Below are 25,165 nucleotides of genomic sequence, written 5' to 3'. Positions count from 1 at the left end.
CAATGATTTCATAGTGCTGAATCTAGGCCGTATATAAAAATTGCTTGAAAAATTACGTGACAGTATCTTACTACTATCTTTTTTATAATAGTTTGCAAATAAATATATATTTTCTGAGGCTCATGGCAATATTTGAATTACAGTAGTTCATCCTAAGTATGACTTTGTTCCAGGAGTGGCACAAACGATGCTTGTTTTTCCAGTGTTGCGAGGGTATCTGAATCTGGTCCTGTGAAATTTCAGTTCAAAGTAAATCCAGATGAATTAAATGAAGAATACTGCTGAAATACAGAGCAGAAAAAAGTGGGGAAAAATGAAGAGGGAAAGAAGATGTTTCGATTATATGACTGAAACAAAAGTTATATGGACATATAAAACAGTAAAAGACAATTAGAAAATATATTTATACTAAATTAAAACTTTATTGACTAATGTTCTCCAGACAACATGATCCGACGGACTATGGTTGCATACATGCAATGAAGTTGAACACAACAGTAGTTTAACATGGAATGTCAAACAAATTAATATAATGTATTAAATGAAACAATTTATCTGTGTTGCTGCAAAATAAAACCAAGCTATGTATTTCCTTGGTCAATCTGTGTTCAGCTAAGAGGCTATGCATTTGAAGAAACTGGTAGATTTCTTTAGCATATATTTCAAATAAATTAGCTAGAATTGTACTCTTTAAAAATCCTTTCAACTTCACTTGCATTTCAAACAAAATCTACGTGTAAACACTAAAGTTGCTAGAGCCATCTAGAAAGACCTAACTGTCAAACTCGGAGTGGACATTACAGTTCCGTAAATGTGACTATTTAGAACAAGAAAAATACCAGTTACTGCAAAAGTCATGTAGGCATACTTTATTATTAATCCAGCACAAAGCATTTCTTCTAAGTTTCTCACATAAAAGACTAAAGCTTGCTTACAGTACTACATCTTCTATCATTCAAGCATCATTATTACCTATCAGGGAGATTGACTAGATGACCTAATGGGTCTTTTCCACCCCTAACTTCTACAAAAGAAAACCATTCATGCCAGCAAGAACATGGTTCGCTACATCTTAGGCTTGATCCTGTAGCCTTCATTCAGGCAAAACTCCCACTGACTTAGAAGAGAGATTTTCCAGAGCACGACATCCAGGATTAGGCCCTTTTTGTTTTTTTTTTTTATTTTTTAAAAAAGCATCCATTTCGGATACATGGAAAATATTCTATAGAATTAAAAAAATATAATGACATGTGCTTCACTTGCATTGAAGGAATCAGAGAATGTAAACACCGTAGTGGCCCACATCTTCACAATATCCATGCGAAAGTGTCAACTGCAAGTAATCTGTGTGCGTTTATTTCTCACCGTACGCTTCTGAGGGTGTTTTGTGTATACCTTTACCTCCACATCCACACAGATTTGTACGCCCTTAATATACACAAAGGTGTGATAAAATGCGCCAAAGGCAGTTGCTTGCCTGTCTTGACACTTAAATCTGCAAGTGGCAGCAAACTGGGTTTTATATGATACTCATTAGACTGCATGTGAGCAGCAGGACACGAATATCGCTGTGGGCAAGAGTGTGGTTGCCGGTTCTACAAGCGTGGAGCCATCCCACTTATGCACATCACAAAATCTACCTGCATGAAGGGCTGGAAAAGCAGGTGATCAAAGTATTTCTTGGTGGGCCACGTGTGAAATTTGAGTTGAATGATTCAAAGGCTGTAGACTGTCCTCACAGGAGCCTTTCGACAACCTGGAGGACCTTGTAGGAAAGTTTACCTTCAAAGTGCACTTTCTAAGTATGGAATGTTCTTGACAGGGAAATGATCAGAGGCAATCCTGGACTTTTTTGCTTGTTGAATAGGAAAAATGTTTTCATCTTCAGGCAGTGCTTCACCCTGACAAATGTGAGTTCAGTTATTATTGGCTTTTAGTATTACAGAAGATTCTTTAGAAACAAACATGATAGCACACACACACACATACACTCAGATATTTACAGCCTTTCTAGAAAAACAACCCCCTACCTTAGTACTTACTACCTATCTTTTTCCTTTTTCTTTTTTTTTTTTTAGTATTTAAATTCTTTAAACCAGCTACATTAAATACCAATGTGTACTGTACCACCCCACACCAACCCACATCCCCCCCCAAAAAAAACAGCAAGTATTTTAAAAGTTTGTTCGCTTGTTTGTTTTTATGATTGTTAAAATCTCCTGCTTGAGACTGTTAAGTACCACCTCCGCTGGAACGAGATCAGCACTGACGGCATCTTCCGACACACGTCGTTTCATAGTTGAGCAAGTACTGCAGCTAGAAGCTTAGATCTCCAGGTCGTCGGGTCGAGGCCTGCTGCTGGCTCGGCTGCTGGCTCTGCTGGGAGGCCTCTGGTCCACAATGGTGAGGGGTTGCAGCTCGTGTCCCGACGCCAGTTTTTTAGTGTTCTGGTGCTCGTCGGAGAAGTCGAAGGGCTGGGCGTGCGAGTTGGAGATGGTGCTGCCAGCCTGGCCCATTCTGTTCTGCTCCGCGCTGTAGTTGGCCCAGTTTTGCTCGCTGGCTTGCTTATTGTAGTTACGACAGGAGGAATTGTTCCTGTCTCCGGTAACGAGCTTGTACCCCGGGGGAGACATGGGAGACAAGGGGGCGGTGGGTGAGGAGCAGCCGTTGTAATAAGCGTATTTGGGGGAGCCGCAGTCCTTGGAAGGGCTTATGGCACCGCTGTGGGAGTAGGGGTCGGTTTTCCCTTTCACGCGATCCTTGACACCCTTGAAGAACACATAGAAAAGCTCGATGATGTTCAAGGCAAGAGACACCAAGGACACGACCAGCATGAAGAGGATGAAGATGGTTTTCTCAGTTGGACGGGAGAGGAAACAGTCCACCCGGTGCGGGCACGGATCTCGCTCGCAGGTGTAGATGGCATTCAGGCTAAACCCATAAATGTACCACTGTATCAGCAAGAAAGCCACCTCGAAGACAGATTTAAACAGGATGCTGATGATGTACGTACGGAGCAGTCCCCCACGCATCTTCACTTTGCCATGCTCTTCGATCCCATACTTGAATTTCTTAATTTCTATTTGCTTGAGGTGCATATCCACATTCACACCATCGTTTTGGACCACCTTGAGCTCTTCTTCTCTTTTGTTCAGCTTCTCTTCTTTCCTCATTACGTAGAACACGTGCGCCAGGTACAAAAGGGTAGGTACAGACACAAATATGATCTGCAGAACCCAGAAGCGTACGTGGGAGATGGGGAAGGACTTGTCATAGCAGACGTTCTCGCAACCGGGCTGTTGAGTGTTGCACCGGAAAGCCGACTGTTCATCTCCCCAAGCTGATTCAACTGCTGTCCCCAGTAGCAGGATTCGGAAAATAAAGAGGACAGACAGCCACACTTTCCCTCCTGCAGTAGAATAGGCTTGAACCTTGTCAAGAAGTTTTCCCAAGGCACTCCAATCACCCATCTTCACAGGATGCTGGCTAAAGAAGGACACAAAGGAAAAAAAAAAAGAGTGATGGTTAAAACGGAGCTTTAATACCTTTGATACACTGAATCACAGATCAGCGCTAATAGAGCAGTGATTCCAGCTTTGTTTTAATTCATGTGTTTTACACGATCCGACGAGAAACCAGACTTTCAGTTAGTCTGCAGGTGGAATGGGAAGTCAGGGAAGCTGAAAAGAGAAGGTAACATAAAATGTCTCAGAGCGCAATGAAAAAGAGGTTTCTAATTTCACTCCAGTTTTCACGAAGTCCATGACAAGCCTCCGCTGCCACTGTGGTTGGCTCACCTTCTTCGGTGGCAGCCTCAGTTCAATGGTCTCCACCTGCCTCAGGTGGAACAGAGCTGCGACACACTGCCGGAGCAGGGTGTGAAGTACCTCGTGGCACTGCCTGAATGTGCTAGGAATAAAGGAAAGAGTTCTCTCTTTCAGTGTGGATCACTCACGGTACCTTTTATGTTCACTCTTTAAAAGAATAAGAAAGCAAACCATAGTATAACCTAAATACAAAAGGTTATACTAAGTTAATGTTAGGGTTGGATACCTAAAATTTTATCATTGCAAAATGTGTGCTAGTTCTCCTACAGCAACATTAAACTGAGCTCTTGCATATCACTACATTGTGTGTAATACAGTTAAGAGTATAGCTCCTAATGATGCCACGTTTATACTATACTCAACTTCAGAAAAAACTTGCTATCTAAATAAAGTTTATACGTTAGTATTTGCAGCACAAAAATCAAAGTAAGTACTCTTTACCTATAGTTTTACGAAGGAACCAAAAATAGTAAATACGTGAAGCACAGCTAAGCTCATGTTAACCATATTGGAGGAATTGGTTTCCTGTTTATCTGTGGCTTGCTTAATTTATTGTAGTTTCAGCTTTGTATTTGCATCTTTCCGTATTTAAATTCCTTCACTTTGTTTTGAAAGTAAAAAAAGATTTAGCAAGAAAAAAAGGTAAATGAGCTCTTTCTGTTTTTAAGGCAACTCCTGGCGTGCAGTTTGCATTCCAAGTGTTGAAAACTGCAAATTTAAACTGTCTCTCTCGACTCGGGTTTTAAAGTGCGCATTTCTGGGACACAGGCAGCTTCTCGGGGATATCTGGAAATACACAGGATGACATGAAAGAAATGAAATGGTTTACTTGATGTTCTAGATTCCTAGGAAAAACAAAGTTCACTAAAGGATTTTTATCAACTGGAGAATAGTAACCTTATCTGCATAAAAACTTACATTTTAACTTGCCCCACATGAACAAGCATGTGAAATCAGGCACTTAAAAGGAAAAATAGTCACAAAGTCTCCCTTTTCAAATAGATGCTGCTGGGTATAGGTATTTGTTCCGTGCGTGCTGAGTAATCCCTTCCTGGTATTAATAGTTGTGATAATGTCCAAATGATTTCCTTCCCATCGCATCACGGATATATTCCCTAGCGAAGGTAATTTACAGAAAAAGCTCTTTTTGGATAATTCATAAAATAGGAAATTCTAGCGCAAGGAGATTTTCTTTCAAGAAGCAGTGAGTCACTGGAAACACAAGATTATAAATCTGGCAAACTCAATCATAACAATAGATGCCAAATAAAAACACACCGTTCCTGCCATCGGAAAGAGTCTGAGAGAGTAATGGGAGACAAGTGTTTCAAGTCCTCGCTCCAATAGCTCCGAGATGCCCATTATCTTTGCACCCCTGAAAAATATCCCAGGGCCATTTCCTCAGTCCCCTTAGTCAGCTTGCTCTGAAGTTCACCCACTGCGGCATGCAGACCCTTCCTCGCGTAATTAGTCCTTTGCGTGAATTAAGCCCCATCAAAGGATCAGGCCTGCTTCGGACTTTTAAATCGGGAAGCCTCCTCTGTCGGGAGGAGTATGCGGCGCGTTTTGTCTCTGACACATCCCTTCGGCCATCCCCAGTTTTAGTCCTTCCCAGGAAAGGCTCGTTTGTCTTTACAGGCTCGGGGTGGCAGAGAAGGAGTCGGGCACAGGAGCGCGGAGGTCTCCGGGAAGGCTGGAATGAAACGTGTGCGCGTTCCTCCTCAGGCTGGGATTGTTCAAACAGAGAACAGCCTGTAACTCTACAACACGTGAAGTTTGTTTTAAAGGCAAGCTATTTGCTCCATGCCCTAGAAGTGGAAGTGGACAGAAGGAGCCTTTTTCAAGTGACAGCTTCTTGATTTAATTAGTCGGCTTTCCAATGATTCAAAACTACTGCATTAACAGACTTTCCTCAGACTCAACGTTGTTTTTTTTTACCGTCTAAATGTTATTTCAGATTGAAAGTTTGATTAAGAAAACAGAGGACGTGTTATTTCTAGGCAGTGATGTGTTGTTTGTTTTTTAATTACGCTCCACTCTGGTCCATTAATGCAATGTGATTTACTTCAGTTTTGACCTACTTAATCGCACACCTGCAATATTTTGAGAATTTACTACCTATTTTTTAATTTGCTTCAGCATGCAAAATTGCTAAGTTTCATTTATGTCCTCTGGCAATATAAACTCCAGGAGGAAACATTCCATGCTTGAATTACTCATACATAGTTTTGAAAAGCAACTTTTTTTTAAAGAGATCAGTTACATGCTAGCCTTTGCCAGTGATAAAAAACCCCACATCAATTCAAAACATTGTACTGTTAATCAGATAACCTTGTGGTGGCACAAATATATTATTCCTTTGCTTAAGTGGATTCCATTGCTTTATGAAACACAGTACTTTTGTTGTAGAGAAAATTCATTCATCGGATCTAACTTGTTTACTTTCAGGGCATTGAAAGTCCAATTTTATTAACTGGTTACAATATCTGTTTACTAAGTATAAAAAGAGGTTTTGTATCAAACAGTTATTTAAGTATATTCTAGCTTTATAAACAGTTTAAAATGGATGGCAGATAACCTTTAAAAATAGTTCTTCAGCATTCTGGACTTAAACCTTTTAACACTTCCAAACACCTTAAATGAGTCCACCAAATGACACAGGTTGACTTGATCAATTGATACAATTTCAGTACTTCAGGAATTTAAGGATATGGCTGGTGATGAGTACGTGCATTTCATGAGTTCTCACTGATTATTACTTTACAGGATTATAACTTTTTTCTGAGACAGACTAATGCTGGCCTTGGAAACTCTTTAAAAGGTGGATTTTTTCCAGGTCCTACTGTGTGCGGGTAAAGATAGGAAAAAAAGCCATAGAACAGCAGGAGATATGACAGCATTCATCTGCATGTGTTTTGGATGACCACATATATAAGAAATTTGATTTGTAAGCCACAATTAAGAAATTCTAGAACTATTTTTTATGGACGGCATTCATCATGTCATCTGGTTCATATTTTCCAGGAAGAATAATGCAAACTCAGTGCTGTGGTAACATGCCCAGGTCTGACTACAGGGTAAGAAGGTCTACATGCTAGTGGATGGAGGAGCACTAAGGGTTAGAGTGGGATCTAAAATGGGATTGTGCAGCTGAAGCAGTTGGGAAACAGGCCAAAGGTTTGGTTTTCCAACCTTTCCTACCTTTTTATGTGTGCTCACACACACATAAATAGCCAACAAAAGAGAAGATTCTGGACCTTGAGTATCAACCAGCTTGAGTACTTCCCAAGAGCAACCAGCATTGCAGAGAAAGCGGCCGAGATGTACAACTGATGGGATTTGGGTGGGTTGGAATAGGGAAGGCTAGTTTTCTGAAATCTTACAAAAATCAGTGAATATCTTCCAGACAGTCCCCTGGGAAGGTGTAGTTAATTTGTAGGTCTGCAGATGAGCTTCAGTTCATTTCACCCACTGGACAAAGATTACACTCTAACTGGTTGCAGTAACTCGAGTTTAAAGTGTCACAACCGTGTGTTTCTTTCATCGCCTGCTAGTTTTGCTGATGGTCAGCCACTAGTGGATCGACCCCACAGCCTTTGCCTCTCCCGTGTTGTACCCTCTCCACCTAATGAAGTTCTAAAGCACAGTCCAGAAGCAACCATAAGCACTTTCTTAGACATTCTCTAGTTGTACAAGTCAGGTCTCCCCTCTGTGTTACTGCCCAGATTCACCCCTTTCCTGACTCACTCTGGAATTAAGAGAAGAAACGCTGAACTCCCCGAGGGGACCTCGGGTCCTCTGATGCTCCTGCTTGCAGATTTTAAAATCTGGACTTCTAAAACGTACGTGTGGCATAAACAACAGACCAGGTGCCTCCATGCGAGAGAAATTCAGTGGGTTACGAGGGGGGGGGAGACACCAGAGACTGGGGGAAAGAGAGCAACTTATCTGATGAAACAGATACATTGCTCAATGTCATCTAACCTTCCTCATGCCCACAGGAATCCTTGGCCTAAACCGATGTTCATTTCAGAGACAAATAAAATTAATCTTTCAGGCTTGCATAATATGAGAGCTGAGATAACTATACAGTGTTGAATCGTGCACTCCTGAGCGCAGAAGCATTCAGATTTACGTCGCAAATCAAATCCCTTGTGTCCCTCTCTCCCCTCTCCCGAACCCAGCCCGCTGCTTGCGCTTCTCCCATTTGTATGCTTGTTAGGTATCGTGGGTCAGTGCCAGTGTTTGGCTTTGAAGTTTCTGAAGGAAACACTTCAGTAAACATCCCAAAGACTAGAGGCTTAAATTCTGCAGCGTAGTGTGCTGTCCAGATGTTAAAAATGGCAGGATGAAAGCTTCACGCAAGTCCTCCAGCTTGCTCCCTATGTGCACACACACACACATAGAAGTCAGGCACAAGGTGGCTGTAGCCCATTTTTGTCCCCGTTACCAGGGGTTTTCATCAGAAATCTCACATATGAAAACCAAAAGGAACTCCTCAGACAAAATATGCCACTGGATGAGGCTCGCTGGTTATCTCAAGGCAAAAAGTGAGGACACACATAAGCACACAATATTCTTGTTTAAGAGGAGAACGTGTTACTCGATAAGATAGACTCTGTGCTTCGTCTGCCTTTCAGCTGAAGGCTTTTTCTCCTGCCTCCTCGTGTTGCTCTTTAACTACTGGCAAGCAGCAGGCAACAACTGCTCTAAGGAATCACTCCAAGTCTTGCAATGTAAAAAGCTTTTCAGTTCTCCAAGAGATGCTGCTCGAGCAGTTTTTCCTCTGCATTTTGGTATTTAAGCCTTCAAGGTAATGTAAAGGGAATGTGTCATATTGGGATTATGACACATATTGTGGATATTCTTGCACGGTTCTTCCTACACAACTTTCATTTGTATCTGCCCAAGACTCTCACAGACATTGCCAACGTGGTAAGGCATATCATGATATCTCACATTCCTTCGCTAAAATCCCTCACCGAGGTTGCTAAAACAGAGTAACTATACACAAACCAGGTTAAAAATCCATAACCCACGTCTGGATTTTATCACATCATTTCAAAAGAAAAGGGGAAAACTTATCAGGAAGACCACGTGAAAGTCACCACTTTAGTAGCTGCAGCATTTAACAAAGCACCTAATTAAGAACCTTACTCTGCACAAACTATTAGGCATCAATCAGGATTTCCATATGAAAGCAAAATGCGTGGGGCAGAAATGGGACCCACTCAGGACAAGGTCTCCCTGTTACTAACTTCTGATGCAATTTCAGTCCCACAGAGGAGACCGAAGCGCACCTCGATTTTTTTTTTTTTTCTTTAAAGGAGCTCATTTAGTCTTGAGACAAGTACAGAGAGAAGCGATTTCACCCAAACACTGCAACAAGTCTGCGAGTCAGCCCGGCAGTTACAACTTCACGGCAGCTTCTCCTTCAGTGGAACGAGGTTAGAAGTTGTAAAAGTGTAATGTTTGAAGAACTGTGTAGAAATATGACAAAAGAAAGCAAAGAATTCCTACAAGTTCGAACTCAGCACTTTAAGAGAACTTAAGCTTTTATAGATGTGTATTTTTAAACACGTTCAACCATCGGCGCAACAACACAAAATTCTCAGGGTGAAAAAGAAGTCTTTTCAGAAGTGATACACAAAAAGATGAAGAAGGAAAACTTTCAACTTACCCTCGCTGCTCAGCAGTGAAACTGGATCAGAATACTTCTTTGGAGGGTTAAAGTAAAATGGAAGAGCACGTTCAGGCACTCAGACCTGTCTATTTAAACTTTAAAAGTCTACTGCTGTTTTCTATTTTTCATCCTTCCTTCCCCACTAATGAAAGAAAAGTGCTGATACCTCGTAAAAGTTTTTTCTAAGTTGGAACACTGGGAGAGCTTTTAACAAGTTTTCAAGCCTCTGACTGTGAAAGAGGAGGGGAAAAGGAGGGGTAGCAGCCCAGGAGGAGGGGCTGGCTGCAAATGGAGAGGAGGAAGGTGGGGGAGGAGGGAAAGAAGTGAAGGCACAGCAAAAAACCAGCCTGGGGAAAAGGAGAGAGCCAAGGCATCAGAGTCCACTCCTGCTGATGCAGCAAAACAAATATAAGGGCAGTCAGCAGGCACCCCACAACCTCCCCCCCCCCCCCGGTCACCGAGGGCACCTGGGTGGCACTTGGTCCAGAGCTGGGCTGGCCCCGGATGGATGCAACGGAGTTTCGGAGTTTCGCTCCGAGGAAAGGGAAAAATGCGTGAAAGGGATTAATGGGTAACCAGCGTGAACCTCCTGGATGCTGGGGCTGGACCGCAGAGCTGCTGTCTCCCCGCACTCCTGGCCACCACGTATTAGAGGAAGCCCTCTGCAGCCCTCTCGACTTTTTGTTGTGAACCCAGCTTTGTTTGCTTAGGTCTGTTTCCTTTACGTGCACACATGAAAGTACACACCAGGAGCAGCATGTTTGTTTCTACAGGAGATACCCATCACACATTTTTTTATTATTATTTGTGTGTGTGTGTGTGTGTGTGTCCATCCCATGGGAGAAATGAAGAAATGATCTCACATTCCAGGAAACTCTTTCCAGGAAACTTCAGAAAATAAAGCATAGTACAGAGAAACAGTCTTCAACAGTGAGAAGAAATGCTCCTGGTAATTTTTGAGCACATTTTACAGAATAAATGCATGCTCCGAAGCTGATCTATTCAATTAGAACGAACTACTTTGGCTTTGCTCCTGACCAGTCCCTGGTTAAACACTCCTCGAAAAATGTAGAACAGAGATTAATTTATTTCTCTGCCTGTGTTAAGCTCCTCACACATGGAGTCCAAACTGCATTAGAAATTGGTCTCGGACTTGTTTGTGTCATGGGGTATTGGCTCCTCTGTGGGACTGCTTAAGAGCTTCTCTAGAACTGTACGTGGTTAGATAGTTCTCAATGAAGTTTCACATTTGGGGTTGCACCAGACTCATTTGGGTTTCAATTCATGTTCTTCTCATGGGCTATTTCTGGGCTCAGTAGCGTGGATGAGCATTTTTTGCTCTTTAAAGGCGATAAAGGAGGGGAGAAGTCCAGTAATAGCCATAGAAAGGTTCCCAAATAAAGGTCCTTTTTAAGGTTTCTTCTTGAAATAATGAATGTTACACTCTACAACACGACCTAGATATTACTGCTTATTTTTCACAGCCCTTACCTACTGCTTTTCACCTAGAACTCTCCGGAGCAGAGAACTAAGACAAGATCTTTGTAGAAAGATACTCAGTGGGAAGCTTTGAAGCTCGGGAACAAGCACAGTGGTTCTTGCTCTGGAGCTGTTTGTAGCAGACCACACTGCCTCCTGTTTGAGAAAAAGAGCTAGTACACTACAACTGTACACCTTCCATTCTCCTTCCTCCGGCTACAGACAGAGACGGCCGATTTCCCTAGCTTGCCCCCTTTCCTTTGATACTAGCTGTTAGTTTGGACAGCTTTTGTAGTTTTTACAGTTGTCCAAGCCATATGGCAAAAAGAAACTTTTTCTTCATGTTCTCCGAGTGTTGTTTTAAAGTTGCTTTTTCTCTTCACAGTAAGGGAGAAATGGAGCTTTGTGCTTAACAGGCTGTGGGCCCTTTTTCTTGAAAATCAAAAAATTGTAATGTACAAACGATAGCATTTCACTGCCTTCAAGACAATGGCATAGACAGTGAGCAGAGTACACACAATGCTGCTGCTCCTGCCCCATAAAACACTGGTTATTCCAGAGCAAAGTACAAAACGCCACTAACATGGCTAATGTGTGTGCCGATGCTGAGAAAATGAGGAGATTTGGGATGTCGTATATGTTGGTGCTGAAAAAGCTGCCCCTTAGGAAAGCAGAATTTTGCTAGGAAAAAAACTTGAATTATAGCATGCTAGAATACAATGCTATTATTCCCTGTCAAAGCCAGCAGAATCACAGGGTCCAGCTTGCCCGGTCTTGCATTTTTCTGTGTATCTCCCTGTATAGGCTTTGAAATTTTTCAAACATTCTGTTTTTAAAAGAAAGACCGAGAACTATTTCTCCACCTACATAAACAAACAGGATTTGTGAGAAGCCCAAGATTCTTAAAGTCCACTTTGGAAAACTAAAACGTATGTTAGTAACAAGGGAAGAATAATTTTGCAGCAATAATAAGCATAACACTTGGCTTTGCTACAGCATTATCCACATGAAAAGGGAAATTTTTTCAAGTCTCCACCGTGATACTGTGTAGAATTAGGAAGAACTATTAACAGTCCTGATAAAAATGCTTTGGAAATGTCTCTTAGAGTTTGGAAATATGTCTCCGTGATCATGTTTCACAGCCTATTACCAGAACATATTCAGCTTCAGATGATGCAATGATCTACCATTTCACAAAGTTACCAGAAAGTCTCACACTCATTTGCATCGCAATGGAAATAAGCTTTTCAGATTGAACAAACGTCTTCACACACAACCCCTCTTCAGCTGAAGCTGTGTTCAACAGGAAAGCACAGGGGTATCAGACCTGAGATATTTGCAAGTCTGTTCTTAATTACGGACTAAGAGACGGGTAAGAAGATCCCAGTTCGATTTGAAGCCTTGTATTGTGGAACACAGACCCTTTTTCCTCGATAGGCGTGAAGGTTTTTGGGCCCAGAGCTCTGTGGGACCTATTTTCCCAACTATTGACATTTTGCCTTCTGGAGCAAACAGGGTTGTCCTGTGAAACAACCTTTCAGCATGGCATTGCTCGGACTCCAGAACCTGTTTGTCTCTGCTTTGGCAGGCTGCAGCACAAGCCGTAAGTGCACGTTCGCACCGCGACCCAAATCGGTGCTGGAGCCCAGGCTCCATCAAGTGCATCTCTGGGACTGAACCTTGGGGTGGCTTCCACAGGATTTCTGTCCACTCTCTGCTGAATCCTCAGCTGAATCAGTGAAATAGTTCAGACCCCATAGTACCGCTGCTGCTTTTCTACACAGATTTACCAAAGGGAACCATAAATTGGATTATTTAGTATTTGCAGCCTTTGACACAGATTCATGGTTAATACAGAACTCAGTCCACTGTTTTCTTTCTATTTATTACCTGAACACAAGTACAGAATTCTATACAGAAACTTTTTCCTCATATTGCCTCCAAATACTCCTTCAAAAATATTTTAGTAACCCGATTCGCCAGGAAAGCCCTAGTGCATGTTTCATTTGGAAGGCTCTCCAGTCCTTTGACCATTACAAAATTTCCCGTCGATACCAGTGGGGTTCATGGTCTACTCCCAGTTAAGCATGTCTGTGATTTAGGGAGCTCTTAAGGCAAATAGCATGTCTTCACTTGTTTTCAATTTGTTTGCAAATTCACTTCCCAGTACTCCCATGCACAGCAGTGCTCTCGTCCCGTGCAATTTGGGAGCGGAGTCCATGGACCGAGTAAACTGAGCTGAATATACAGTAAACTGAGAGGAATATACACATGCAATACAGATTTTCTTGGGCGCCTTTCAAGGCAGCTGTGCAGTCACCCACGTCCCTGGATGGCACGTAAGCTTCGGCACGTTTTCACCGATATCCCTTCTCACACATTTGGCTTTAAAGACAGACTTGTGAATAATGTGCGGCCCTGTTTCATGCCCTATTGAGGTAAAGCTGCTCAGAACATCCAAGGAACAATAATGCGGTATTTCTTGATTACCTAAGCACATAAATGTGCAGACTAATGATTTTTTTTTTTAAAAAAAAAGCAGCCAGTGGTTTTCGCTTGTTTAAGGAATTTGCATCACGCAGAAATATAACACAGCTTTGAAGTTGCTGGCCACAGCGCTTGCACGTTCTCTCGGCTGGGGTGACTGGGCTGGAGCCCACTGGAACCTGCACCCAGCACCCTCGGGTCTGCAAAACACAGCGAGTTTCAAAGGGTCATCCCTCGTTCAAAGCAAAGGCAATGAAAGGCAATTGTCATCCCTCAAGGCAGTAGCTGTTCCCACCTGGGTGGCACAGCACCCAGCATATAAGAGAATATTTTCTGTTCATCGTAAGGACAGTAATAACAGAAAGAGGGATAATCACAAGCCTGTCTCGTAGTGAGCACGCTTGCCATTCCATGTTGAAACTGGTCTCTCAGATTCATTTGCTACGGGGCTATTAAAGCTAGATATTCCCCAGGGGAAAAGGAGGCTTAGTCAGCGTAAGATAGCTTCTGCTCTTAGTGATCTGCCTGCAAAAGAAAAAAACCTGCTATTTTAAAAGAGACCCTGTGGAAATGCATCAAGACCTAAGCACCGCAGATGAAAGCACGGCGAAGTTCTCCGTGACAGATGCCATCGGATCGGAGCCCAGCCTAGCAAATAGTCACTATTCTCCGGAAATATTTTGCACTGTTGCACAGTCATCTGTCTAGAATCTCAGAGTGTTTTATAAATATCAACATAGAACAAGTTACATTATATTAACCTCTTTTACGGAGATGGGAAGTTTGTCATGGAGAATATCAGCAGTTCTTCTGAGTCATAGACAGCTCATGGCAAAATGAGGATGAGGAGCAAAATTTCTTAATGCTAGTCTCCATCCTTTAAGCCCCACATTATTCTGCCCTATTTTCTAGTTGCTTTTTGAAATTTCAGCTAGCAGTGAAAACGGCTAAATGGGTGTTTCTTTTTAAAATTGATGAGGATTGCAGAGAAGGAAAGTAAGTGTTCCAAGTTTGGGGTGATTGTTTCCTTTCTGGTCTTTGTGCTGGTCGGTGCCTGCCACTTCATACCCCCAACATCTCACCCCAACTTGTCCATGGTGGTACTCAGCTTGCTCACTTTCCCATGCTACATTTAGAAATACGAATTCACTCCTGGCTCACTGACAGAAAGGGAGAAAGGTAATACATGGAGGCTGTGCCAAGGAACTTCTAAACCTCATTACAGCCAGCTTAAACACCAAAAAAGTTGGTCTCCGAAGGGTTTATCCCAACATTGTAACTGATTCCAATCAATATCTCTTCTGAGCTAACTGCCCCTCTAGAAAGACACTAGAAAACCATTCAAACAAAGAATGGAGTTCAGAGATCCTTATGAATTTGGCTCCACCTTCTGTACACAGTGAAAATAAACATGAATTAAATTGGAGCTTGAATGTCAGTTAAGCTTTTTGTTTATTTTATTTTCCATTTGACTTTCAAAAATCCTGCACTGAGATGGTCTCACAGTATTTTGTGAGCTTTTATTTCTCTATACTGGTGCTGAGGTTTTCCAGTCATTTGGTTCCAAAGTATGGGTTATTTTAAAACAAATGTGGCCATTTCAGGTTTTCAAACCATAGAGTAACATAGTGTGAAAGTAATGTAGTCTTTCATAAAACAGTCTTTAAATTTCTTCAGGGGGTCTTGCAATGACTGAATACATTAGCAATGAAATAAAACAAAATTTCAGAATATGTATTGACACCATCTGCTACTTACTGTGATGGGTAATCTCACTGAATCCAATAAATCTGCACACATTAAGTACTACCCAGCAATGTAAATAAAGGCTATACAGCCAAACTCCAAAATAGAAACCTGCACAAATAAAAGAATACCAGAGCAGATAACTCCCCCAAAATACCTACCCAGTTGAAGATACTTTTGGACCTTTATTGATGAAAAATATTTTCTTCATTACCAAACAGAAAATCAGCTGTGCAATAATTGTTGTGCTTTGGATGTTTAGAAAAAGTGAGTGGTTTTGATATAATTCTAATACTTTTTATCCAGTCTTTACAAGCAGCAAGTGCCTTTCTGCGGTAGTCTTTGAAATCTTGTAGAGCTAGATGAGTTTTCCACATGTGGCTGAACCGAGGGACAGAAAGTTTGGCCGTGTCAGAAGAGCAAAGGGGAAACGGGTGAGCTCTCTTCCCCTCGAGAAATCTTGCCTTTTCCGTCCTGATCTCAGAATATGCTCAGGTTTTATTTCATTTTTATTTTTGGTCATCTCATTATTTAAATCATTCCAGAGTTTCACTCAGCATTTGAATGAATTTGGTAATGGGAGGCACTGCACTTTAGTCACAGAGCAATATTTTTATGTGTAGTTAGGCAATGTCATTGGTTACAGTGAATTAAATTGAGCTGCTTCAATACTTCAATAAGCATTGAAGACTTGCCAAAAGTACTTTTTATCCAGAAAATCAAAATGAACGTTTTATTTATTGTTTGTTTAATATTTGGAAATAAGTCCCTTTTATCTACCACTTTCTACATAGAGACAGAACTAGAATCAATTATTTCACCGCTCTCAATTATTACTCCATACATTTGAATAAGATTTGTTAATCACATGATTTGTTTAATTTCATTTTTTTATTCATCACGAGAGTAGAGAATGCTCGTGGTGAGCCTTTTCCAGTAGATATACACTCATTTTTAGTCTGACATGTGGGTTCATTCGCATTCAGCTGAGTGACCGTGCTCACCCACCTGCAGACAGCCCGTGCTGGTCGGTTTAGAGTCTTCTCCCCACACGACTGCCATGGAAGCAAAGAGGATCAGCTTTCCTCTCACTTTAAGTGGTTTTTTTTCGGCTGCAGACAAGAGAAATGTAACGTCACCTAAGAGAAGGGGCCTGAAGGACCCTATTTCAAAAGATTTCTGAAAGACAGAGGCAGGGTGCCTGGGATGTTCCTGGCTGAAAGGCAGAGGAACGCTCGCTGGGTTTCTTGATAATATCACAGGGGGTTTGAGGACATGAACATTTCAAGGCTTCCCTCTCATTTTCCCTACACCACTCCGTTGCCATTTGCCGTCCAGCTGCATATAGGTTGGCCTGAATCATTTGAAGAGCATAATTGCTTCTTTCTTTTGGCAGTCTGTAGGATTAACTGTCTTGTAGACACGAAAGGGTCTGCAAAGAAATGAACATCAAGAAATTTTACAGAAAAGCAAGGAAAAAGTATTAATAGTGTTGACTGCCGGTAAAAAAAAAATTGATTAAAAATATACTACTAATGAGGGGGTTCCCATAAGAACAGCTTTGGGAAAACAACTGGAAAATTAATCTACTGGAATTAGCAGTTTCTGTTATAAAATTTTCCCAGAAAGGGATCTTCCAGTATAATCCACGAGTCCTTTTCCCAGGCAGTGAAGAACATCATGTCCAGTAGTCTGCTTTGAATGTAAATGTATGTACATTCATTTTTCTCAGAAACTTTAAAATTAACTGGAAAAAAAAAAAAAAGTAGTCGAGTTACACAGTGTATCAGTAATTTAATGACATGTACAAATGAGGCATAAAGAACCTAAATATCCCTGACTTCCTTGGCTGGGAACTGCTCGTTAGCTATTGCTAGCACTGTTCAGCAAATGTGAATGGTGCATAAGGGAAAACATCACATAAGAGAGAACAATGTCTTTTAGCTATTAAACTTTAATACAAACTACATTATACCAAAAGCATGCTAAAAGCATACAGTATAAAATCAGTTCAATAAAGTGAGAAAAATTAGCCATAAGGTATCGAGCATTAAACTAAGGGTTAACTTTTACATGTCAACTTTGAATAATAAAACCCAGCAGCTTTACAACTTTCTGAGGCTGCATTCAAAAGAAACAACTTTCAATTACCTGCCCTCAAAACTAACAGACACTGGCATATTATCCACGAGCATAGTTCTTGTAAACTTGATCACAATAAAACCCCAAATGAGTACCAATAATCTCAGACTATTCCATGTTTACAGAATATTTTCAGAAGGTAGGAATGTAAGAATGAATTCAGCGTTCTCACAGTCAATCAAGGTTATGTCTTGCAAATTATTCTGTCTAAAATCTAAGTAAAAATTGGTAGGCAAAGCCAGTAAGATGTTATCATCTCCTGTGGGAAAAAAAAGCGCATTCTTATATGAGTGCTTTTTAAGGGTGATTTTGTGTAAGCACTGAGGCTGAGAAGGAATGCAGAATTTAGGTCCTACTACAGACGCGGGGAACTGAGGCACACAAGTCCTAATTTCTGGCCCAGCAGCCTTCCCCCAGTGATGACCAAGCCCTGGAAAAGCGTGATCTCCTGCAAACCTCAGGCAGCACCCGCGGTGCTGGGCATGCCCCCAACCACCCCACCTTGTGCTGCCCGGAGCCCCCTCCCCATCCTCGCTCCAGCCAAACCCCCCGGGAAACCAGAGGTCCCCCCATCTCCCTCCCTCGGCCCCGTTTTGCCGTGTATTTTCCGAAGCAGCCCAGGACGGGCTCCCCCGTGGGGCTTCCCACGCCACGCGCTTCTGCCTGGCTGAGGCCACTTGGGATTCTGGTCCTGCCCGCTGCTGAGGTTTTTGCTAATTATTTAGTGATCGGAACACTTGCCCCCAAAGTGGTAAACTTGCTTGCAAGCCCTGCTGAGACTGTAAAGTTCAAAAGAGTTTCTTTAGCTTTCCAAGCCACTGCTTTAATTAGCAAGACAGGGGCAACTGAAGGAAAACGGATGCATCTTTTATCCCTGTAGAGAAAGCTGCATGATTTTACAAAAATGTGGCACTTAGGGACATGGTTTAGTGGTGGACTCGGCAGCGTTAGGTTGATGGTTGGACTCGATGATCTTCCAACCTAAGTGATTCTATGATTCCATGAAAAAGAATTGAAAAGCCCATTAACCTGAGAAATAATTCATAAAAAAAAATAAATGTGAGAATATTTACAGAATACAAACAGGCTTCTGTTTGAACCAGCACTTGAGCCCTCAACTGGGTAACTCAACCTCCCCATTTTATCCCTGTTTTCTCTGAGTGTGCGCAGAAACTCCAGGAGCGGAGTGACATCTCTCCCTGGGGAACCTGAGCTCCCTCCTTCATGCAGAGGACAACGAGCCAAAGAAACTCTGTCTAATGGCTGAGAGATGGTATTGTATAACTGCTACTAGCAGTTTAAAGCCACGCAGAGAAGCAATCCCCGTGGAAGAAACAAGATTCTGACTTCTCTTCACCCCGCCAAGCACTCAAACCACTAAGGCAGAAAGTGAAGTTTTCACCCTGCAAGTGTCCTTTTTTCCCCACTGTTTTCATTAAGTCTCAATTTCAGTCCAGAAGCTCACAGTTTCAGGAAGCAAAGATGATATATATATTTATAAAAAATTGTTGATACATACTTAAATATCTTTCATATATATATGTTTTGAAGCTCTATGTCAGGAATTTATTTTGTGGTCAATACAAAATTCACATAGTAACAGTTTGCCAATGTAGTTTTACAATCTTGTGAAAATATTGCTCTTCTTCAATTTTTTTTCTTTTTTTAACATATTAAAAAAAAGGGTGTGAAACAGTAGGTTTCCTCTCTTACCTGTCTCACAAAAGGCTTAGAAGAGAAAAGCTGACTGCCCATCCCTCTGTTCATACAGAAGAATGTGCACGTTTTCCAAGCAGTAAGCAAGAACTTGTAAGTAAGAACTGTCTTCCTTCAGGTACTGAATTATCTGATGTTCATTGTCTCCAATCATTGAAAAATAAAAATATTAAATTAATAATACTTCAGAAATGAAATTTGAGGAAATTTGGATCATCGGTGTAGTATATTTCTTTTTTTTTTTTTTAAGTTTCACTAACTGCAAGGTGCAAGGTAGAAATCCAAAGTCTTCCACAACACACTATGAGAAAGCTGCGTTTACGTTTTTGGAAACTTAGAATCCAGAAGACTCACAACTTGCTTTTCTTAACAGCTTTTTCAAAAATACTCATCACCACATGGTGTTGAAGAAAGTATATTTATGTCTGACAATGTCAGATGGGCACAGCACAAGCTGACACGATCTACATGAGCCTGAGTACTCCTTTTGCCACCCATTGCACACTAGTTTCTGGAAGCTGTGAGTGACAACTACATTTTGGATGAACTCCTTTAGCCACTGTTTATACCCCTCTGGGTAAATTCCTTTTCCAAAACCTGGAAAGTAGTCACAGGTATGAAGCCAGTTAAGCTGTTAACTGTAGAAGAAACTGCCGAAAATGTTTACTGATAAAGGAAGATCATGCTGATTAGCCAAATGAGCCAGAAAATGAGGGCTAATCTTAGGTACAGGAAAGGGAAACACACACTATAAACTGCAAGGAAAATGCTAAAACCAAAGTAAAATCTCTTTGGATTACTTCATGAAACTGCTACGTAAAGCACAGATCATTTTATGAATTCACACAGAGTCAAGTGATGCCGATGCACCTGCATGATTCTTTTTCTTTCCGTGGCACATAAATAGATCTTCATTACTTATTCAACTTTTGTTCCCTGCCCTCAATACCATTTGATTTCAAATAGGAATTCGACATCAAGAACAAATAGGGGGTCTGCCAGCCTTTGAAATGGAAATGTAGAAGTCTCAGTGTGAAATTGTAAAAGTCCTTGATATGCAATTTGCTTGACCCGAAGACTATGTCTGAAAAGTGCTGGCCTATGTGTTGGAAGCCCTGGTGTTATATACTGTCATAAACCAGCTCACTTCTACCAGTGGTCTCTGCTGTAACAACTCACCACGAGTTTTTTAAAAAGTGTTTTGCTCTGTTGGTGGAGATGTGTAGATTTAACATCAGACAGGCAACTGGGAATTGACTATATATTGCATATAATTATTCTGAATATTTATGAAATCTAGGGAAACACATTTAAGGCAATACTATGCACTTAAAAATGTGTGAAACTTCTTTTGGCTCCCTTGCAAACTCCCCAGTGCAGGACCTGTAGGCAAAAGCATATTTTATTTATGCTTCTTTTGTTCTATAAATTGTCCTGAGGAAGGTTTATTCCCATACACCTACGATTGGCTGCCAGTGTTTTCAACTTAGGTGTGAAAACAAAACAGAACAAGAATGAACAAACAATAGAGCATCATCACCAGTCTTATTCCTGAAGATACTAAAAATATCCAGGAAAGCAGGACAGCAATGAGCTTTGCAGCTCAAATCCATAAAAAGGATCCTAACGCTGCGGTGCTAATCAGTGCGGCCACATTGATGATCACCACAAAAGCAACTTATTCCAATTCCTGTTCTAGCTTAGAAAGGTGCTTTCCTTACACAGAGTCCACGGACTGAGGCACCAAGCAGCTTCGAGCTCTCAACACCAGTACGCTGCTACGCAGTCACAGCAGGAAGGAATTAAGGGACTTCTCAGAAAATCAGGTGCCTCCAGACATGGCAATTGCTGACTTGGAGCTTCCAGACTATTACAGCAGTACAGAAAGACCTAAAACATAATTCAGCACCAGGAACATTGTGAGTCTTTAAGCCAAAATCTTTATCTTGATTCTAAATGTTATGCTGAAATGTAATCTTTCTTTATGTCACTGTTAATTACCGGTTTTACTACAAGCTCTATGCAGCTCTGCAAACCGCGGTTGCAGATAGATATTAGACACAATTTTCAGGTTGTGCCAAGAAGAATAACTGCTACTGGGCGAAATGCCTGATGGATTGTTTAACGTCCCAATCCTAACCAGGGTTTGAAGGTTTGGTGGCTAGGAAAAAGTGTCATCTGCAAACACGGCAAACTAACTTGGAAGACACTGAAGGACAGCACATAGGAATTTCCATTTTGTCCTTATTCAGATTTGCAGCACACCTAAATATAAAAGAAGCTCTATACTCAGGAAAAAAAGAATCACATGAAAGCACAATAAAATGTTCGAAAAGTAGATCCTTTTCATTTTAAAAAGTTTCATCGGTGGCTATATTTTTACTCTAAATACTTTAAAGATGACCGAGAACGATTGTGATTTTATTCGAGGCTAAGGCTTAACAAGCAAAGCTTTGATAGAAGGGAGAGGTGAGGATTTGGGGGCACAGGAGGTCCAGCAGACCTTCGGCCACCGCGGTCCCTGTGCTGCTGCAAGGCGGCTTGCTCAGGCGTGGGTGGAAGGGGGTCAGGTTTGGTGGGGACGAAGGAAAAAAGCCGGGAGTGGAAGCAGGGTGCAGGGAGCCGTGGGAGCGCTGCCCGCGGGGGTGCCCCCACTCTGGCCGCAGCAGTGAACCCCCTGTATCCGAACCCGCTTCCCATCAGAAGCCTTGCTGTTTTCGTTGATTCCTTGCACCTCCATCAGCCTATACCTACGCTCGTGTATGCGCACACAAACACAAATATACCCTTTTTATAATATCTAGTAAAAACAAGATCCACATATTTTTGTGGATCTACCTCCCCCCCAAAATAAAACCAACCACAAAACGTTCATGAATGCGAGAATAAACTATAAATGTTTAAAAATGTCACCTGGACATTAAGAGTGTTGGCTTGTTATTGCCATTCTTTTCTTATTTCAGGAATGAATATCTGAGGATTTGAAACCAGTGAGTTTTGGAGGGTTTCCACCTGAAACAGTAGTGACTCTTGAAATCTATTTCAAAGTCTTTTATATCATGGTCTATGATATGTACTTGCCATAACATTTTCAGACTTTGACCAGCTGATCAACAATTTTGGTTTGGTTTTAGTTTTCCAGGGCCAGCCAAGAGAAATTGCAGGAGTGTTTGCTTCACTATCTATCAGCTTAGAATAGCTGCAAAATCAATCAGCTTTTACCAAAGGCAAGTACACCTCAGAAGGCCAGTCCTTATTTTTCCTCTTGTACCAGGATTTCTGCATTACATATGAAATACAAAATGTACATAGTGTAGTGATTTGGCTAGGACCCCACAGCTTTCAAGGTCTATTAGTACAACTAATTAATTGTCATTAATTGTCTTCCAGGTTCTTTACTATCATTCATATTGTTCTGGCTCTTCTGGGAGCAATATGTTGTATCCTTTTGTCAATAAACCTACAGCACAGACACATTTCATTAAAGGTGTCAGTCAGCTGTGTATGACATGAGTGATTACTTACAATTGTTGTGGTCAACTCCTTCTGGGCAATATGATAGAGCAATTGTTTTAACAACAATTTCAATTTCAGAGAATGTATGTGAAGTCTTAACTTTTTCGTCAGATTGTGTTCACCTGCAGTAAAACTGGGTACTTAGATCACTTGAGATCTAATTATCTCTAGAAGCATTAAGTTAATATCAGTCAATAATGATACCTAAGGACATGCTGCCACTTGATGTCACTTCCAGAAAAGGCACTGTATGTGTTTGGGACATAAAAAAAAATATTTGGAAGGTAAATAACCATAGGTAACATGTGGAGTCACTGGCAGATGCAAGCAGCAGGAATTAAACCCCTTTCTTATTACTATTTATAATATAATCAAATCACAGGCATCCCTCCACTTGTACTGTAGATACAAGTTAATGTTAAGGGAAACAAATTTGCAAAAAGTGAAGAATATTACACTTCCATCAGTCTTAAGTTGTTGCAGTCATGCAATGTTGACTGCAATAGCCATAGTAAATAGTATATCTAATTAATTTAGACGTTTTCCATCTTTACATGATATTTCCAGGCACAGTTTGATAATTAAAAATGTACTCATTGTTCAAAATTATCCATTTAAATGTTTACATTAATGTATTTCAGGAATGCTCCTGATACTCATCATTCCAGCCCTTGTTTCCAACATGAGTTATTTGTAGGCTACAGTTTGTGTTGCTATTTTTTCTGCTGCTTGATTGATTTCATCTTAAACCCACAAGGGACCCTCCAGAAGATCATGTGTACTGCTCTAGTTCATCCTTAATAAAAAGATACGTACAAAGCCACATTCATTTGATTCAAATATTTGATCTGCAGCAAAAGTCCCTGATAATAAGGCTTATCCTGTATGACTGTCCTTAAGAAAGTATAGAATACGCTGGTAAAATCTTGAGTTATTTGTCTCACTACAAAGCTATAAGGATGAAAAAAAAAAAGCATAATAGGTACAGTACTTAGGAAGTCAAAATAATCTATTCTCCTCTCTTGGCCGTAAGCTTTATGACTCCATTGATGATAATGAAGCAGATACGAATTTTAATTAAAAAACACACTTTCACAGAAATTGTGCTGCAGAAGGTTTTTGTGTCTATGACAAACCTTCCAATGCTGGCTGCATCTGAATTACATACAGACAAACCAAGACAGTAGGCAGAACAGTACGCTCCAAGCCAGTAATACAAATTGAAATGAAGAATAATGGCAAAATTTGGGATTTTCCTGTTTTCCTGATTATTTGGTCTTCTGCAGGGAAGGTGAGAAAAAACAAGAATTGAAGATAGAAGACAGACTACTAAAGATGCTCTTGAATGAAGGAAAATCTTTTCCAACTATCAGTGAAGTGAAATTAAAAAGTCACACCTTTGTTCTCGGTCTTTTTATGGCCTGAGTCGTTTGTAACTAACTTGGACAAAAGCCCTTGAAAGACAGCAATTCTGAAATGGCAGAACCATAGATGAGAGAACCTAATGAAAGTTATTTCCAGCTCTAAATCTTCTGATTTTATATTTTAACAGTTGAGGTCTACTCCTGCATTGTAGAGGGGAGAGCTGAAACAGAGTCATTTGAAAATCAGGGATGTCTACTTCTTGTGTCCTCTTTGAAGGCTGTGGAGATTAATCTCCATGAAGTGAACAGTATAAAGAGATATTGCCAAAGTCATGGATGATTTTTAAACATCAAATCAAAGAGGGTGAAACAATCTGAAAAAGAAATGTATCCCATAAAGATGAAAACCTCTTACTGAAAGCCATGCGCTGCATGATGGATGTGCACAAACTTATTCAAAGCAGGCTTTGCCATGGCAATTTCTAGTAAACTATTATCTCTTTAGAAAAGATGCTGTGATATTGTAGAATTTCCAGTAGCTGGAAAGACTCATCAACACAGAATTGTACTTAATAGTGGTGCATCTTACAGGAGTGTGAGAGATTTTCATGGAAGTAAAATGCACGTAGGTCTGTATGAAATATTAATGATACACAACAGACAGTGATATGATTAATGCTTCAATATGGATTATACTTCTGTAAATGTAATCTGATTTTTCTCAAAATAACCAGACTGAGGTATTTGTTCCATTGTGATCATCACACTGACTTAGATTTTCAGCTTGCCTTTTCAGTTTAGGGTTTGGGGTTTTTTTTGTTTGTCTTTTTACTTTGCTCTCCATTTGGTTTCATAATGAGCAGTGTTCCCTGCTCATTATTAAGAACTTTTCTGGATTAACATAGTTCTCAAAATCAGACTGAGTTATCCAAACAACTTGGACTTGAATCCTGGCTCAGGGAGGAGCAAATAATGGATGAATGAAGGACATGGGAAATATCTCAGCTGTAAGGACTTACTTTGAAAGAGAATTCCTAAAAGTATGTCATTAATGTAAGATTTAGTGCTTGGACAGAATCAGTAAGAAATGTAGCTCCATTATGAATTTTATGCAAAGTCATGCAGTGCACATATGCAGTGCCATGCCATTAATGGTTTGGGTAGGTCTTGTTCTTGCTCGTTTGGTTGCCTTTTTTCCCTACCTT

General features: G+C 40.9%; 1 protein-coding gene across 2 annotated transcripts; it reads right to left on the bottom strand.

Moving 5' to 3' along the window:
- Positions 1-398: 398 nt before the first annotated feature.
- GJA1 (gap junction protein alpha 1) lies at positions 399-9,763 on the bottom strand. 2 transcript variants are annotated; one of them, XM_009920138.2, is made up of 2 exons: positions 9,508-9,763; positions 399-3,486 (listed from the first exon to the last, which is right to left on the bottom strand). In XM_009920138.2, exon 2 carries the CDS (start codon positions 3,468-3,470, stop codon positions 2,325-2,327), a length of 1,146 nt encoding a protein of 381 aa, XP_009918440.2. In that variant the 5' UTR covers positions 3,471-3,486; positions 9,508-9,763; the 3' UTR covers positions 399-2,324. The 2 variants fall into 2 exon arrangements, with proteins under 2 accessions (XP_009918440.2, XP_069661246.1); XM_069805145.1 differs by lacking the exon at positions 9,508-9,763 and adding an exon at positions 3,798-3,819.
- Between the last annotated feature and the right edge of the window lie 15,402 nt (positions 9,764-25,165).

The sequence above is a fragment of the Haliaeetus albicilla genome, chromosome 17, assembly GCF_947461875.1.
Source record: "Haliaeetus albicilla chromosome 17, bHalAlb1.1, whole genome shotgun sequence".
Taxonomy (NCBI): domain Eukaryota; kingdom Metazoa; phylum Chordata; class Aves; order Accipitriformes; family Accipitridae; genus Haliaeetus; species Haliaeetus albicilla.
This window is presented reverse-complemented; position numbering and strand designations above follow the sequence as displayed.